Source organism: Hippoglossus stenolepis, chromosome 6, assembly GCF_022539355.2.
Source record: "Hippoglossus stenolepis isolate QCI-W04-F060 chromosome 6, HSTE1.2, whole genome shotgun sequence".
In the NCBI taxonomy this organism is placed as follows: domain Eukaryota; kingdom Metazoa; phylum Chordata; class Actinopteri; order Pleuronectiformes; family Pleuronectidae; genus Hippoglossus; species Hippoglossus stenolepis.
The window spans coordinates 15900152-15919043 of NC_061488.1; the positions used below are offsets into that span (position 1 = coordinate 15900152).

At 41.4% G+C, this 18892-nt stretch overlaps 1 protein-coding gene across 2 annotated transcripts in view; it reads right to left on the reverse strand.

The window, feature by feature from the left end:
* The window catches only part of si:dkey-178k16.1 (band 4.1-like protein 1), a 42032-nt gene that overhangs the window by 11425 nt on the left and 11715 nt on the right, over positions 1-18892 (reverse strand). Inside the window, exons 2-14 of one of the 2 annotated variants that reach the window (XM_047340381.1) lie at positions 14163-14251; positions 13691-13840; positions 9018-9122; positions 8126-8168; positions 7852-7927; positions 6688-6906; positions 6471-6558; positions 6231-6383; positions 5071-5168; positions 4047-4222; positions 3497-3726; positions 1932-1997; positions 783-812 (exon numbers count right to left, since the gene is read on the reverse strand). In XM_047340381.1, the coding sequence (XP_047196337.1) occupies positions 783-812; positions 1932-1997; positions 3497-3726; positions 4047-4222; positions 5071-5168; positions 6231-6383; positions 6471-6558; positions 6688-6906; positions 7852-7927; positions 8126-8168; positions 9018-9122; positions 13691-13840; positions 14163-14234 (1506 nt within the window). In that variant the 5' untranslated portion in view covers positions 14235-14251. Of the gene's footprint in view, positions 1-782; positions 813-1931; positions 1998-3496; positions 3727-4046; positions 4223-5070; positions 5169-6230; positions 6384-6470; positions 6559-6687; positions 6907-7851; positions 7928-8125; positions 8169-9017; positions 9123-13690; positions 13862-14162; positions 14252-18892 lie in introns of both variants that reach the window. The other variant, XM_047340380.1, reaches the window with a different exon arrangement.

Sequence of the window (18892 nt, forward strand, 5' to 3'; positions counted from 1 at the left end):
TAGAACTCTTTCAGTTTTGTGACGTTGCTGAAAAATGCATTGAATGCATCGTATGATTGGACAATAGGTGTCTTAATGATGACCAAAAAGAGATTGAGTAAAAGTTGAATTTTAACACCTCTTAATCTCAGGGAATTTTTTTTTAACAGTATTCAACTTTCAACAGTCCCTTTAAATTTAATCAAGCACCAAATTTAACACCCATAGATATTAGTTCCCTAAATGTGCCTGATTTATTTCATCAAGATCCATAAATAATTTCTAACTAAACTAAAACGAGAAAATTTGGAAAAACAGAAAGTGATAACAATTCCTAGATGCCACCCCCTGATCCAGACCTGCTTTAAAATGTAATGGGTTCTGAACTGACTCATACCACATACTTCCACCAAGTTTCATGAAAATCCGTTTCGGTGTTTTCGTGTAATTTTCCTCACAAACAAACAAATAAACAAACCAACAAACATTGAAAACCAACTGACAAACAAACAGACGTTGATGAATACGTAATAATTAAAAATAGGTTTTCATTCATTGACTAATGGAGAGTTAAAAGATAACTGGTATTAATATTGCTAAAAATATGAAACTGACATTCAATAATAATGTTGCAGGAAACGAACGTGTGCTGTAGCAAAGATAACCTGAATATTTTAACCTGATCTCTGTTTTCTGTGCACTCAAAGTATTTGACAGGCACAAACATGAACCAGAAAACACAGCGCCACCTAGTGAACGTCAAACACACAGCACATGCCATAAAAGACGAGGACGAGCAGTACCTCCTGTTTATGCCGAGGGGTGGCCCGATCCTTGTCCGATAGATGAGGGAGCCCAAAGTGGGGCAGTGAGATGAAGTGAAGGTATTATCGAGCAAAGCAGGAGATTGAAGGGTGAGGGGGTCGGGAGGGGGCGGATGCGTGCAGAGACAAAGAGGTAAAGTGCTGCAGGTGAGTCAAAAGGCAGGCGGCCGGTCGGACACACACACACACACACACACAGAGCTGAAACAGTTGACACCATCAAGGCTTTGGACTAAGACTGTTAAGCCGTTCAATGTTCTGCCAAGAAGACAGGGACAATCCATTTCAGTGTCAGCCTCCTGATAATTTAATACAGTCATGTATTGACTGAACGTAAGTGCTTGGAGCGCAGGGATAATTCTTCATCTACAAACTTCAAAACCACAAATGAACAAATCCTTTAATGACTAATGCAACATCAATAATTCTCACAGTACTTAATATTACTACCAAACACACCTGCATGAAGTAATATGCACTCTATACACTGGAATAATCTTTACCATAAATATAAAAAAATGATTGCTGTGCTTATCTTCACAGCACAAATTATTTTAAAATTGTTAATTAAATCAAATAATTATCAAATAAGGAGAATTTTACGCATCTCAGCTGCTTTTTTAACAACACTGATTCACTCTTTGGCAGCCATTAAAGGTCATCTGTTTATGCTTCTAATGATAACCAATCCCTCTTATTTCACACAAAGACATTGTTTAAGATCCATGCTCTTCAGCAAGTGTTGAGAATAGGAAAAAAAAAGACGCCTGTTCAAATCACTATGGATACGAGCTAACTGCAAATGAAGAAAATCTAGTTTTCCACTAAACGTATATTTCCCATTGGGCAGACAGGAGAAAAAAAAGAGGAAAAGAAAATGAAGAGCCTCAATAAATGGATATTAAACAATTTGTGTCTATTCATCTGTGGATCTGTTCATGCAGCTTCCATGGATTCTGCTAAGAGGAATCCTGAAAATTATGAGAAGACATAACATCCCCTCCAGGGACAATCAACAAAACAGAAAAGAGACAGGTCGTGCTTAAAAACCACAGAGCAAGAGTGCATGACCTACAACAACCAAACACCATACAAAACACACACAGCGCTCCGATATATCCAAAATACCTCTGGCTTTGAGTCAACAAATGAACCTGCCTCTTCACTCTGCAGGAAAGGATGAGGTGGAGGACACTGAGATGTCAGAGAAAGAGAGCAGAGGTTAGAGGAGAGTTAACGTTAACAGCAGTGAGAGGTGAAGAGCTGTTAAAGGCAGGAGGCTGGGTCTCAAAAAACAAACATCTGCAGCGAACAGTTCCCGTTAAGTGTTTGGGAGGCAGTTGAGGAAACAGTGAGTAGAGAGGACTCGTGCTCAAAAGTCTTATAAGACTCAAGAGGGATGTTGTTTACAGTTTTAAAGGAAAAGGGATGTGAGAGAGAAGGATGAGAAGTGTTAGTCAAAAGTTCATGAGGGATTTCTCTGACTTGGGGCACAGTAAGTGCTGTGTGCTTTTTTAAAAGACGAGCTTAAGGGACTGGGTTTGTGTGCTCCTCTGTACCGTCCTCGAAACTGTGAGTTAGTTTCCACACTTGCAATATTTTTTCTTTTTGACATCGATGAAAACATTGGACTCAGAAAGCTGTGGCTCAGTCAAAGCTCCCAGGGGTCCCACAAGGCTCAATTTTAGGACAGCTACTTTTTAATCTGTTCATGCTTCTCCTGGGTCGTGTCATCAGGAGGCATGACATCTCTTTCCACCGCTATGCTGATGACACTCAGCTCTTTGTGGCCAGGGATGGGCAGTATTTATGATACATGTATTTAACGTACATATTAAAAAATTCTATTTGATAGGTTTGATGAAAATTGATTCATATTTTGTATCAAAATACTTTAGTGTATTGTATTTTTGTAGTTTACAAATACTGTAAAATATCTTTTTGAAAATTAAAATCGATGCATGCATCCTCTGTTTGGTTTCTACTCAGTAATTTCTCCAGCTTGTTGAGATCAGAATCACAAAGCAAGACCCAAAGAAGGAGGAGCACTAGGTGAGGAATGTGTTACTTGCTACAATTCTTAACAGCTCCTGTTTAGGTTTACCCGTTTGTTTTAGTATCCTAAATCAAATTTACAGAGTTTTCTAGCTAACTATTTAACCCGACTGACGTTAGCAGCCCTCACAGCTAATGTTAGCTTGCTACTTTCAGCCTGTGGTAAGTTTTTGTTGCTTGTGCACGGGGAAAATAACTATAAAGCGTTTTAAATCATCTTGTGGCATTACTCTATAATGCCACAAGATGATTTAACTTAGTAAACGCAGACATGTTTTGTGCCTTATTTTCATGTTAACAACGTTGTGCTGCAAAGCCATGAAACAACAGGTTGTTATCCCATCCACCACTTCAGTCCAAGTGTGTAACTCAGTGGAGGGTGTTTTTGTTTAGTGAGAGTTGCTCTTAAATAACTCTGCTCTAGATATAAAGGCCTGGATGTCCACAACATTTTTTACAGCTTAACCAGGAGAAAACAATAATTATGATCATAGAGAGAAACTGGCCTCAAAGCTAAACACACTTAGACTCAACCTGAGCAAACGAGCACAAAATATAGGTTTGCTTAGAATTTAATATTCCGATCTGCAGTGAAAGCAGGTGTCTGTGTATATGAACAGTGTTTTCTCATCCTGTACCTTAAGCTCTAAAGTCCTTGTGGGCGTTGAAGAGCCCCGCATCTGATTCTGATATTGACCCTCCAGCTCTTGATCTGTGTACTGGTCCTGGTCTTGGTCCTGATAGTGGTATGGCTCATGGTCCAGATCCAGGCTCCCCTCTTGGTCTAGGTCTTCTCTGGACATGAACTGTGTGCGTTCACTGGAGCTTCGCTGCGACAATTGGTCCATGCTATCACCCAGAGCTGAGGCTGGTGATAAAGTGATAAAGGAGGGTAAAATTGACTTTCATATGATCTACTGAACTGCACTTAACAGGGCCACATATCTCAAAAATAAATATAAAGTTTTCTTAGGAGACAACAAGGCACAGACCTGCCTTGATCTCTGTTCTCAGAGATTAGGTAGGAACTCTCTTGCCCTTAAGGGCCATAGCACAAAATCAATAAGTCCTGTTGCGGAAATATTTAAACTATGTTTTCATGCATCCCTTTTCTAAACCTGAGGGGCTGGAGACTGCCTCACAGGAAACATTGGTGAACTTCGGGGTAGCCATTGTCCGGAAACTCACCTCCATCCATGCTTCGAGGCAGCAAGTACCTCTTGCTGACGGAGCGCTCGAACTGCGGGGCAGGCCTGTCGATGAGAGCGCTGGCCTGTCTGGTCTGGGCTTGGGTTCGCCCGCTGTAGCGGAACTTGGAGCCGATCACCAGGAAGCCCTTGGGAGGCGGCTCTGGAGAAACCAACCTGCAAGAAGGTTCAGTTTGTATATGTACAACAATTATTCAGATGCTGCACCTTGTTGATATCTTTGACTTGATTACTTTAGAGTTTGATAAAAAAAAGACATAACAGGGGTATCGTTTATTTACTTCTGACTGACTTCCTGTGAAGGTTTCTGAAAAGTGAGATTTGGATTTTAGGAGAAAATAAAGACAAAGTTAGCTTTAAGACAGCTACTTGAGTTTGGTTAGTTTTGTTGAACTTCTTAGCAAATGCTGATTTCCAGAGGAATTTTCTTGACAGAACTAAAATATTTTTTGGGGAAATACACTTACTTAATTAGATGAGAAAAGAATGACAACCCTCTAAGCACCAGAAGCTAGTTAGCTTAGCTAAGCACAAAGACTGGAAACAGTTAGCTTTGCTCTGTTCGATGGCAACAAGCTTCTTTCAAGAAAATTCTTCATATTGAACCTATACGAAAGTGTTACCATGGTAAATTAAGGGATCAACACATCTGCATACTGAGTTTAACATGAAGGACAGCTCTACTGTGCCAACACATAGACTGCATGTAAAGATGGACGACACGTCGCCACAAAAATGAAGCCAAAATATTCTGGATACGAACGCCGCCATCTTGCACTTATGATTTTGGAGCTGCGCAGCAGTGTAACCGCGGTATCAAGGTCCTGCCAATGCACTTGCCCAATCGCTCATCAGTTTCAGCTGTCAATGATTTCATTTAACCCCATTTTTATACCATTAAATAATTAATTAAAACCAATAATACAGTCTACATGTCAACAGTTCATGCAGGGTTCAACGACTTCAGTGCAGAATAGGTTGTGTCTGTGGTGATTGAGTCCTACCTGAAGAAGGTGTGGTGCTCAATGCAGACCTTCCACAATCGCTTTGACGCCCGATGATTGGGCAGCTTGAAGCCTATGGTGCTCTCAAACTGTTCATACTGAGCAGTGAAGGAGTGAACGTGAAGAAGAAGAAGAAGAAGAAGGGGAGTGAAGGGGAGTGAGTGCCGGGGGAAAGATGGTGGCAGGGTGAATTGTGTTTACTCCGCAGCAATGAAAAAATCAATATCAGTTTTCTGTTTACTTGTAGAAATATATTCTTGCGTCAGCCATGTCACGTAGATTTTCCATCTCTAACCAACCTGCAAATTAGCCGCTCATGGGCTCACTCCATCAGCTCAGCGGCATGAGCAGCAGAAGACGCTTTCAGATCAATAGGTTATTAGCAATATAACAGGTCTTTAAACATCAGGAGTCGACCTTTCAAGAGGAGAGGCCAACTTTTGTTCCACACACAAAACAACGTTCTGTGGGGACAGATTGGAATAAAAGGGCTTTAAAACACAATGAAAGCCCTGGAGGCAAATGGGAAGTGACAGCTGACTTAAGAGGATAGACGTGCAGAACAGAGTATATGCACGGGGCGGCCTTTGTATTCACCATGAAGATGTCAATGCCAGTTTAACAGTGGATATAACACACACGCCGCCCACCCTCAAGGCCGAAAAAATGTCGGGGAAAAAACAGCAAATCATAATAATTTTAAGGAGAAGAAACCGAGAGCGAGTATAATGTGGCTCTAAAATCCTTAATGTAGGTGCAAGTGTCCTCACGTCTGTCTAATCAGGCTTTAAAGTCACCACAGAGAGCGAGAGAAAGTGGAGAAGAAGAACAAAAGCACGACCCGCCAGCCTAATATTTAAGAACAGCAGCTCTCAGGGCTATAAATAATGACAGAGAAAATACGCCTCGTCAGTTGTCGCACACTGTGCAGAAGATAAGTCCCAGAAAATACTCTTTTATCAAACCATGAAATGACTATTTATGCTGTTTGGGACACGTCAAGAGAGACAATGATGTAATTTAAACAACTGTGAAACCGTGAAATAGAGTGACTGTCATAAGCTCTTTCTAGTGGGGTAGTGCATGCAGTAATTGCACAGTGAGATCATCCTACGTGAAGCAAGATGCAAAAAGACAAGACGATTGTGTTTTGTATTCACCTCTCCAGGTCGGATCTTAATGTAGAAGTTGCTTCTCTTATAGGAGATCTTGAGGATTTTGGGCCAGGCGAACCGGTTGATCCTGAGGCGGTCCCGGTAAATGAGCAGACCGTTGGCGCTCACTCCGAGCATTATATCGATTCCCTCTGAATCCTGGCAAACAGGGTATTAAAAGCATTGAATTAACTTGTATCAGAAGAGTATTGACAGCTGAAAAGTCCGGGATTATTATCTCTGTACCTTAGCGTGATGCAGGTCCACTCCATACATCGAGAGCTTCTTCCCATTTTCTAGAAAATTCACCTCTGCATCTGCCGGACTCATTCCCCTATCATACAAACGTCAAGAGTGATTCATCACTTTTTTTCCCACATTCATCCTACAGATAAAAACGAAAAGCATCCTCCATTATCCTCACGGCATTAAATCTAATTAATGAAGCCATATTTTCTCTGACCTGTAGTTACGGTGAAGCTCCATCACTCTCTCCTCCAGCTCACGTGTCTGGTTGGGGGCAAATCGGAAGTCGTTAACGTAGTCGGGGCCGTGTTCCTCGGCCTCGTAGTCACCCAGTTCGGCCTGGACAGTGTAGGAGCCCAGAAGAGCGTGGGTGACAAATGAGCAGGGTAGACGTCCGGACAGAATGTCGTCCCTCAGCTGCAGGCACAGGTAGTACCTGGGGAAACACAGAGACGCTGCTAACCCTCCACTCCAAAAGTCACGAGTCGACATTATCAGGAAACACCTGGAAGAATCTCTGTTGGAATGGTTCTCAGTTTTCAGTCGATACTGATAGTCGATGCTGATGCAATATTTAAGCCATGTTGGCAGCGTTTATCAGTTCGTATCCATCTTTTGTTGTAAACATCTTTGTGAAAATGTTTTTTTATTTTTTTATTTTTATTTAATTTTGTGAAGCACTGTTACTGTGTCGGGAAAAGTGTTATACAAATAATACTAATAATACAATTATTTTTACTATTATTATTGTAACAGACATTCATTGTGCTCAGGGGTTGAATCTTTCCCTGAATTGAATTGAGTATCATTTTCAGGGGAAAATTTGACTCAGTCTAATACTTGTGTACTTGGTGTAGAACCAAGTACCAGAAAACCTAATGACGTTTCAAATGTACTCTTTAGTTATTGCTAATTAGCAAAAGTTCCAATGCTAGCATGCAAGATGGAGAATAGTATAAACATGGAACCTGCTTAACATCAGCATGCTGACATTATCAAGCGTACAAATTACACCTGTAGACACTGTCTTGTTCATTTTAAAAAACATAAATGACCTTTTGCTTTACCATGATCTGTTTATTTTTTTCTTTAAGCTTCTTTGATTGACTTCCCATGTATTACTGAACTGAACAATAACAGACATATAGAACATAGGTCCTGTCATGAAATCTTTGCCTAACCTACAGTAAAGCTTCCCTTGTATTAGAAATAATCCACAAATCGCACTGTCAACAGTTAGTTCTATGTGTACTGGTCTTATTTCTTTATAAAAATCACAACCACAACTAAAAACCAGCATTATAGTTTTTTAACCACCACAACAAACCAGTGTTTATTAAAGGTTGAGTTAAAAAGTGTTTGCTGTTGGATCCACACGTACCTGGTGATGTCTTCAATCAGTACAGACGGGTCTGGAGGGTAAAACTTGACAGAAAATCCCATAATCCAGGAGCCAACTGTGGACAAACCACCAGCAAGGTTTTCTTATGAAGGACAGCCTGTTCATTAAAACACAATCTGTGTGTGCATATGTGCGCATGTGTTTGCGTGTGTGCGTATGTGTGTGTGTGTGTGTGTGTGTGTGTGTGTGTGTGTGTGTGTGTGTGTGTGTGTGTGTGTGTGTGTGTGTGTGTGTGTGTCTACACCGCACTTACCCCGAATTTGCTTCTTAATCTCTTTGGAGGGATCCAACCAATTCTGACAAAGAAAGAAAGAGAAAATCTCTTTTGAGAAATTTGACCTCGACAAAAGCATCCATATTCAGATTTTTAAGAGCTCCTCACAAGTACGACACCTCACAAATTGAGAACCAAATATATTCACCCTGCAAGAATATGAATGAGAGCTTCTCTAAACTCTGAAAGCAGCAATATTGGGGCTATAAATGCCAGCTGAATCCAACCACCTCTGCTTAATGTCACTAGAACTTTCATGGCACACCGTGGACCCCGTGCACCATTTTTCAAAAGGCCATACTGTCTAATCACATTTTAAAAGGTTAAAGGCCATGTTTGCCACTTTCAAGATGTAAGTGGTTAAGCAGAGTTTAAAGGGCAACCAGGGACTTGCTGCTATATAACACCTGGTGAATCAAGTTGAGAAAAATGGGGCTGGTTTGCTGGTGGTTGGCATTTGCTGTGAAATCGGTGACGTTATCCAACCAAAGCAGTATATAATCCATTTATTAGCAGCCATGTAAAAAAAAAAAGAACACGCTGAATCCATCATCAACACATATTTGGCCTTTAGCTTGTTTTATGAGCAATAACTTGAATGCTTATCAAATAATACAAATCAAGACAAGTAAAAAAACACCCAGTCCACACATGAATTGAGGTGTATATGAGGTCTCACACAGACCTCCCACCTTTAGAGAAAAACTTTGGACTTCATTTTGGCATTTTAACATGACAGCCTAGTCACTTATAGACCTTAGAAGAAATTAAAGTAAACTTCATTTTACCCGAGTAAGCTGTCCTGATGTGTTTGTTTTTCATGTGTGTGCGGTTGTGTGTGCATGTGTTTTTGTGTTCTTGCGTGTCTGACCTTGGAGTTGTCGGTGTCCTGGAAAGACAGGCCAAAGTAGTCCCTCTCCAGCAGGTTCAGATGGCCACACACCATGTCCAGCAGGGTCTGGCCCCTGGCGAATTTCTGCGAAAACACACACACACACACACACGTGCTTTTAAATCATATGGCATGAGAACACACAGCGAGTGGGCAGGTGACACAGTATGGGTTCAGGTTGTACAATGTCAAAAAACAAGAGAGCAAATGCGTTTGTAATAATACACTGTGAAATGAAAATATGTGTGAAATATACCATAGGAAGGCAATGGAAATCTTGACAAAGGGGACATTTGTAGACCTGTAATGGGATCCTAATGAGTCATTGTATTTATTATAGAATTCCTTGGCTGGTTGTCAAATAAAATAATTGCTGGATATTTGTATATTGTCTTTATTCATGTATCTCAACACAAAGAAGGCAAAAATATCACAGACACAAGAAGCCAGCCCCACTGTGGTCTGAGAGATGCTTCCAGTCTGTCCTCCCCCCCTGCGGAGTGGGAGGAGCTCCACTCTCTGTGACTATATAAGGGGATGAATTGCACATTCGCATCAATGGTGTTTCAGACCACACCTATTTTTTGTCCAGCCCCTCAGGGCTGAGCACGAGGCCTCTGAGGGCTGCACAGACGGCTTTGGCGAAATGCTGTTTCCACACGCACACACACAGGCACACCCATGCCAGTTTCATCTCCAAGGGAAACCTGGCTCCTATAGCGACGAGGCAATGAAGCAACTGTTACCATAGAAACAGAAGTAATAGGTCCCCTTTGTGTGTGTGTGTGTGTGTGTGTGTGTGTGTGTGTGTGTGTGTGTGTGTGTGTGTGTGTGTGTGTGTGTCTGTGTCACTGTCTGTGTCACTGTCTGTGGTTACTACCAGGCCATCACACAGCTTTGTTCAGCAATTGTAACAAACGCTTGCAGAACAGTCAGCATACTTTTTAAAAATTGAAGAAAGGCTGATTAATTAACCATCATGAAGCGATCTGTCTCGGTCACGTTTCTGTAACTAGTTCTGTGGGTTGATCGTGTTCGCAGCCAGTTGGTGTACGATAGAAATCCATTTTGCTGATAGCCTCATCCAACGCAAACAAGACGAGGAGGAACAACATGTGGGAGCTTGGATTTACTGTCTCCTATGGCTGAGGAGACCGTAAATCCATTTAACTTAAGTTAAAATATAGAACTGTGGAATCCAATTAACTATTTAAAAACTGTAAGTATGTAAGTAGCCTCAGTTATGCAATGTAAAAGCTTGGCTATGTCCATAGCTACACTTGTGCATAAACCTGCAAAAACACATGATAGTACCATTTAATTTACCTAAAGAAAATAAATATTTAAATTGTGTTCCAAAGCAGAATTTTACCAGTTAAAGGAGAATAAACGGAGCGATTTAGTTCAGCAATAAACTCGAAGACCGCTCCCACTCGGGGCCTGGACTTTGTTGTCGGCCCATCTGTCGTAGGATTCCTTCTACAGCTTCACAATGTCGATACAAGGGATCTGAACATATGTAGCTATAGGTTTTCAAAGATTATGGCTTAAATAAAATGCTAAAGTACTCAACCAATCAGGTATGTTTAGTGCTACAAGACAATCTTATCTCATCTTTTATCTTATTAGCACTTCCACACAAATAAGGGAATCTCAAGACAGATTCAAACGTTCAAAACATAAGCAGCACAACGATTTCCTGACTTTTAGTCCCTAATGGTGAAAAGTTACATCTCCGAAATTATCTGCGACAGCTTTAAATGATAAATGCCCATTACATCAGTAGAGTTATGCAACACTGTGAGGTGCAGGCTCCTCTTCATGTCAGCCACCAGAGAAAAATATGTCTGTGAAAAAGGAGAAAAGTTGACACAAAATTGATCATATCCTATTAATTCACAGAGGTGAATGGGTGTCCAGTGCACTGAGTGTGTTCAGAGGCAGTACCTTTCACTATCACACTCATCATTGGACCAGACTCGGAGAAGAAATGAGATAATGACAGGTTTGAGGAAACCGTCTGCTTTTAGTCGTAGCTGGGAGGTGGCTGATGCAGCTGTGAAAGTTAACTACCCCATCGCTAAAAGAAAGAGCATCACTTCAGACCCATACACTGAGGGTGAGTCTACAGGCTGCAGCATGTGTGATACTTGGGATGTGTAGCTTTTTAAAAGGTTATCCTGACAACCACTGTAATAAATAGGTGGAATGCTCCTTTAGTAAAAGGGATAATAAAAGATATTTTCTTTTGATGATGATGATAACGGTGATGATTTATGGATGTATGACTTTATCCAAATCCCTTCATCTCTTTCCCTCATTCACACACGCAGTAAAAGGTGCTGGTTTGACAATCAGGAGCCATTTGTGGTTCGGTGCCTTGCCCAGGGAAACATCAACATGTGAGAGGAGCTGACGATCAACCCTGTGAAGAACCTCTCTATTACATGGCACCAGGAATAAGGCGCCACTTCATCAGGGTCTGAGAACTGAAACATCTGCAGTCAGGAGAGCAGACACTAAAATCCTCTGCGTCTTTTAAGTAGCTGACACTCCTCTGCTCCTTTGCTCAACCAGCAGGAATGAATAAACTGTGAAAAAGAAGCATTTCATGGTCGGTAGTTAAAATACAGGTACAATGCTATCCTCGGGACCTTCTGCTTAAGAAACCAGATGTTCCATTCAAAATGCATTTCCAGAAAAAAAAAAAAGGAATGACTAGAGTTTTAATAGCGTGGCTTTAGGTTAAGGACTGCTCACTGTAAATGCAGCGAGCTCAATCAATATCTATAATGTCGGGAGCCAAACGTCAATAGGAGGCCCGGGCTGCTTCCCTGTGTTTTTATCATCAGGGCCTGTTTGTGCAGCGGACATCATGACTGTAATTAAAGTAATGATTTCACTGCATTCATCACTGTGTTCCCTCAAACTCTTTTTCATTTGCAGACACGTTCCTGCAAACAATACTACGATACACAAACAACCACTCCCCGTATATCTACCTCCTCTCTGTCTTCCTCGCCACCTCCTCCCCCACTCCCTTCATCTTTTCCTGCACCTCCTCCTCCCTCCTTCCTTCTCCCATTCTATTTTCTCCCCGGTCAAACATAAGAGCACTCATCTGTCAACTGCATGGATTTCCTGCCAGAGCTCCATACCTCTAGTGTCACTGCCCAGGTGACATGAAGAAATGTGTATGCACGCACATAGGAGGAGAGACTGAGTGTGTGTGTGTGTGTGTCCTGACATATTTCTCCACTCGCTGCTTCTTGTAAGTAACATATGTGAGGTCACGTGGGAGGCAGTAGGCCATAAAAGGAATATAGTTGACATGAGTAAGGTCTAGTCACAGACGAGATCATTCCCATCACGCTCCCACCGTGTGTAGCGGCCAATGGGCTTCCAGCGCCGGCTTTAACGCGCTTCATGGCAGCTCTGTGAGTGAGTCCTGCAAAGTATTTCTCTCCGATGTGGAACAACCCCCCATGCGACACCTCATTCTCTTCCTCAGAAATCATTTCATATCCAGGAGTGAATGAATTTCCTGCAGTACCCGAGTCATGCGGGCGTGTGGGCTACTGTGAAATTCAAATAAACCGAGAGCGGTGGTGAAATTCACGCGTGTGTTTACAAACACAAAAGGCTACAGAATCACGATTCACGAAAGCAGGAGATTGCTCATCTGAGTCCTTCCATCCCCCCACAATGCAGAGTTTGTCACACCTCCCCCCCCGTCACTCCCCCTCTCAGTGAGAATAGCAACAGAGCTGCATTTCCTGACTCAGTAGCACGTATTACCGGGTGAGACTAGATCCCACTGAGGTGTTCTGTGGTGGACTGTGCTGAGTCAACGGCTCCATTCAAACGGCGGAGGTGAACACCAGCTGCTCCAAATGCTGAATTTTTTGGTCACCTGCACGTAGCAGAATTCATTTTACGTATATGTGGGCATTTGAGCGTGAAGTAGGAGCCACACTAAACAACGTTTTGAAGTAATTTTTCCTAATTATGGTTCTGCATGCTTGAAGAATTACCAAAGGACAAGTCTCTGGAAAGGAGGATGTGTGACAAGAAGTTGGAAACAGCCATAAAGAAAAAGTCTGACTTATTTCAGCTACGACCATCAGTAAGGACGACTATGTAAACAAAGTCTGCGAAGGGCAGTTTAACAAAAATTTTAACGATTTCATTTGAGGATAAAGTATAAAGGTAGTTCAATCCATATGCAGCGCAGATTTCAACCGAGTTTCCCAAAAATATGCTGAAAAAGTAATACAAGGACTTTTTAACTGGTTATGTAACTGTCCTATTGTATTATTGCTGCCTCTTTATGACGTACAACAGCAAATGAGACAAAAACTGAGAGGATACAGACGTGGGGGAAGTGAGCCGGGCTACGTGTTAGGCTAAAGGCTAACTCACTTACTGATTAACTTTGGCTAGTATGTTTAGTTTTAAACCTCTGTGACCGTTTCACTGCTCGGATGTTTACTGGTTACTTTTCAGTACTAATTGTTATGACTGATGTGTGATCAGTGATGATTAAAACTATAAAAAGTTCCTACACGTGTTTATAGTCATGTTAAAACCCTTTTGCATGTATTGATCAGCCATTTCCTCCATGCTTACTGACAACAAGTGAACAGGCATACCTCAACTCCAGTCTCATAGTCTGAGCCGTCCAGTAGAGTGACTTTGACCGGGACAGTCTTGGGCCGCTTGTTGGTTTTCTGGGGGGATTTGGAGGCTTTGCTGGGGGTCTGCTCTGAGCTATCATCCATTTCACCGTGGTCCTCAGGAACCTGGATGGGAGAAACCCCTTCCTGTGGGTGAGTGAGCTTCAGATCAATGAATGTTTTTCTTCATTAAAACATTTGTATTCAGACTCACAAGAGGCATTATGTGCTCGACTCGCAAAGTGATTTAAATCCAAAATCTTTGATCATGTAAAGCAATCACCAAATGCATGAGTCAGAATGAGCTGCCGCTCAAAGATGCTAAGATGTTAAGTTGCTTGCACAGGCGGCTCGTTGCCTTGCATATCAAACAGAAAAAAACTGGAAGGCCGCTGAGTGATTGAGTTGAAATGATCAACAGCTGCTGTAAGTTCTGCGGCGCACCCACCTGATTGGTCCTCATGGCGTCACCCTCCATCGCGCTGCTTATATCCTCAGCCAAGGCCTTCTCTGTTGTCATAGAAATGGAATGCAGCCCTGCAAACACGCATAAACATATTCAGTCAACATCAAATATGTGGAGTGTTATCTGCTGCTAAAAGCCTAACACGCCCATGGACTCCTGATGGAATCAACCTCGTGAGATGTGAGCAAAATGCCTCTTCACTGTGTAATGACTGACCACAGAAACCGTACCAGTGATGACATCACAACCAACAGCCAACATAGTATTTTTAATTATCTTTTAATGCACATTGTGTCTTTCTCACACACATGGGCATTGTGCATGTACAACGATACAGTGAAATGGAGAAGGAGAGTATCTCAGCCAGTGCTGGCTCACAGCCTCCCACGGGAGCACTCTGCATTAAGAGTGTTGGCTTCAGGACCCTCTCTTCTCACACTACCAAAGGAGATAGCAAATTACATCAGCCGGAGAGCCCTGCGGCACCGCACAAGACAGCAGACGTACTGAGATGGAGAATGAGAGGGAGCGAGACGGAGGGGGGGGTGGGGGTTGGGGGGACGACAAGGGAGGAGAGGGCACCGGGAACGTGACAGCAATCTGAGGATGAGACGGGAGGAAGGAGAGAGCAGCGTAGATTAAAAGACGGAGGTTATGGGGAGAGAGACAGGGACAGAATATGAGACGGGGCCGGAGAGAGAGACACATGCAATGCTGATACAATATTATGGCGAGCTGGAGACAGATGAGGCCCATCATTTGAAGGTGACTACTGCTATAACCTGAGCTGGACCCTCGCACAGTGACACACAGTAAATCAAGCCTATATTTAAATTAGGTTTTTTACAGCGGACAGAAACAAATTGTCTGAGATAAACCCCAGAGTCAGACCATGGCTCTGGGGTTTTACGTTCCTAATATGTCAGCTTAAAAATTTCCAAGATAACATGAGTCATTTTCTTCTGAATGACTGTTTTAATTATTTTACTTTAGCCAGAGAAAGTATTAGAGTTTAAATTAGGTGCTTCATGTTTCTATTCTGGAAAATAATAATAAAATGTAAAAATGGTAACTGCTAAATCATTAGGTTCCATCTTTGCTCAGATATATTGATATATATATATATATATATATATATATATATATAGATGATATAATTTACAATAGTTGTCAATAGTTTTTTTAAATTCAAGACACCCCCTCTGTGTCATGTGACCCCTTGGAGGTTCACATGACACAGAGGGGGGTCGTTAAATGACTTCCATCATGTCAAATTATATTTTTGTTACAAAAGATACAAAAATGTAAAAATGTGTGTATTGTGTAGATAGAAGTGTAAACCAGCCAAAAAGAACGTAGAGTAATTAACCTCTCTAAATATGCACTTTCTTACGTGAAGACCTTTGTAATGTGAACCTCGAAGTTCAGTTGTGAAAAATATGGGAAAAGCATAAAATAAGAGCTTGAGATTAAGGAGAGGGAAGGATTAGTGAGGAGGGGAAATGGGAAGTGCTGATAAGTAGTACCATGCTTCTGGGGGAAACTGTGATTAAGGAGGAGCGAAACACAGGCCTAATTTGGACTAATAACAACCAGCAAAGTGTTTGTAAAACAGGAAAAGATAGGGTGGTGTTCCCTCCACCGAATAAGAAGGAGAAGAGGTCCTGATTAACGAATTTTCAGTTGTCTGATGATAGTTCTGTGATTACAGTTTGGGAGGCTGGAATAAACAGCATCTCTCAGCTTGCATGATAGGTTGTCCTCCCTCTGCATGTGGGAGCCGGATCAAAGAGGAGAGCAGTCTGGCTGTGGAGCGCTGCAGATGTCACACTCACACAGTGTTTCAATCCGATTTAACCAAATAAATGAGTAACAGTGCAATGGATAAACAAAGATATGGTCATTATAATTTAAAAAATATCTATATATCGTGACATTTTGTAGTAGTTTCAGGTAAACACAACCTTGGTGATTTACTGTGTGTATACTTGCCTGATCTGACTCATGTTTATGCAATGAGACCGAGTCAGACAAAGAAAGCTGTGAATTTAAATGAATGTAGATATGTATACGTTACTTCTTGGAGAAGACGTCCACCCACTTGTCTAAAAATATCTCAAATCAGCTTGAGGTCCTCAGGCAGAGGCCTTTACACTGTTCCAGAGACCAGGTTAAAAACCAAAGGCGACGGAGCCTTTGCACTAACGGCCTGAAATCAATACGATATTGATTTCAACCATATCACAGAGACCTTTTTTCATTTGTCTTTTCATTTTCTCATTTTTATCTGACTTTAATTTGTTATGTTCAGTCAAGAGGCAGAAGAAATATGGGGAGAGAAAGTGGGAGAACAATAGGACATGCAACACAGGAGCACAACTCAGACACGGACAGGTGAGACACAATAATTAATGGTAATAAGGTCTGAGGAAGACTCAACTTGAAAAAATGTATATAACAATGCTGAGTGGTACAGTTTAATGGAAAGACTACTACCCACCGCACTGACACATGCCGATGTCAGACGCTCGCCAATCAAATCAATCAAAGTCATAAGTAGACAACAGAACGTACGTATCTCAAACAAAAGTCTGAAATCCGAACCCTACATTGCAAACGAAAACTAACCGGAGATAAATGTAAACACAGACATGAACCTTGGATCAGACTGTCAGGTGTGAAAACCTTCGACCCCTTGGCCACAATAACGGTCGTGAACATTAAAGATCTTATTAATTCACATTTCATATAATCACTATTTCATACCGAGGAGGACAATGGCTCAAATTCCATGTCCGTATCTCTCTTTCATCTGATGCAATTGCTCTGATTAAGTATAATTTCATCCGACCACTCACTTGCATGAACCAATCAGATCTGTCCGGTGTAATACCCACACCAAGCGTGAACATCACCCCGTGGAGCAGCTGTCAGAACAACGTGTCAGCGAATCACAAGCACACTCGAGAGGACTCCTGAAAGGATCAGTGTCAGGGACAAAAGGCCGCTCCTTTCACACACACACCATGATAACCCCGAGGCCAATCAGCTCTTTCATTTGGGCCACTCTGTGATTAAATCTTCAGTTATGGTCTCCACACATCTAATCATCTGTGTGAGGGGAGATGATGGAGACTGAGATGTGTGAGGTTCTACGACTGCTTAGGCTAAAAAATCCTGTCACAGTGGCCGTCTTCAGACAGACTCCCATTACAGGTCTTTTGTCGTTTGGCTCTTGAACTTCACAGAAGAAGAATCAAGGAAAGTCTCAGTGAAGTGAGACTGCATCAGAGCAGGTGAAGCTCTGAACACAATGCACAGGGACAGAAGAAGGCCTCCAAAAATAGTTGCATTGAGTGAGTTGGCTTTTATTTTCTTAAATAAGACAGAAATACCTTTTTATTTATACTTCAGAAGTTTATGGACCAAATTAAACCGAATAGATTTGGGGAAAGTACTTATATTTGGATGCTTATCTAACTAAAGACAGTACTGTGCTCATACACAGCAGATTTTAACATTCAGTCATTCAAACACAACCGACATAATCCTAAACAACTTGCACGACTGCATCCATTCCACAAAGTGTGAGTTACATGGCTATGGCAGTGTGTCAGCCTGTTGGTATGAGGTATGAGGTATTGACTCCTTTCCCTTTGCCAGTAGAGAAGTTTGACTTTTTTTTCCAGCCCTGTCACATTCAACATCCCAAACGCATCAAAAACTTAGAGGCTGTCTCACCTCACTGTCTGCCAAATTTACAAAGGTGTCTCATTTCCATCACTGCCGATCAGAGCTGGAGCCAATAAGAAACCGTGTCTACCGCAGAGTCATTTATCCCGGGAGTGATTGCAGTTTGAATCCATTCCCATTGCAGACAAAAGCCAGATGTTATTGGGTGTTATATGATTTTTTCCCAATGGAAAAAGTGCTTTAGACTTTGAAACAATCCATGTTTTTTACTTTTACCCAAAATACAGGGTCAGTTCACTGAATATTAAACATTCATTAAAAAATGAGAAAAGAGAAAAATGGTAAAAGTTTCATTTGTACTGCTCAAAACCATTGAAAGACATCACTTGAACCAGTGGAGGATATCAAAATAAAAGTCTGTTTGCATGGTAAAATATCAAGAGGAGTTGAGTAGGAAAGATTTAAGACATGGATTTTGAAAAATTTCATTTTCTATTCAACTTATCATTATTATTTTTATTCTGTTAACCAACTTAACTTCTGACGAAGAGTCTGGTTTTATCGAGCTTGTTATTTTTGATGTTCTGACAGAAGAAGCTGGCCATCAGAACCTTTGACATAAGGATGCAACAACTTAATTCACAGACTTTGTATTTAATGCTTATTTTCACTGCCAGACTTTATGTCAAGATAAATAAAGTTAATCTTAGTCTATATCAATAATTATCATAATAAATGTCACATTATTATTTCTGTTAAGTTTAAGTTTAAGTGCTGTGTAATGTGCTTCAGAGAGAAGACCCCTGTGAATGCATACAACATACGTATTCACAAATACTAGAATTAGATTTGAAATACTTCCTTTCCCTTGTAAAATGTAGTCCTGGAAAATCTTTAATCTCATCCATTAACCTACAAAAGACATGATCTGTAGCAACAGCCTGCAAATCATCGGTGCTGCTGGTGTCACAAAATATGCAACAACATAGTAAACACCAGCAAGAATCCTGTAATTCATT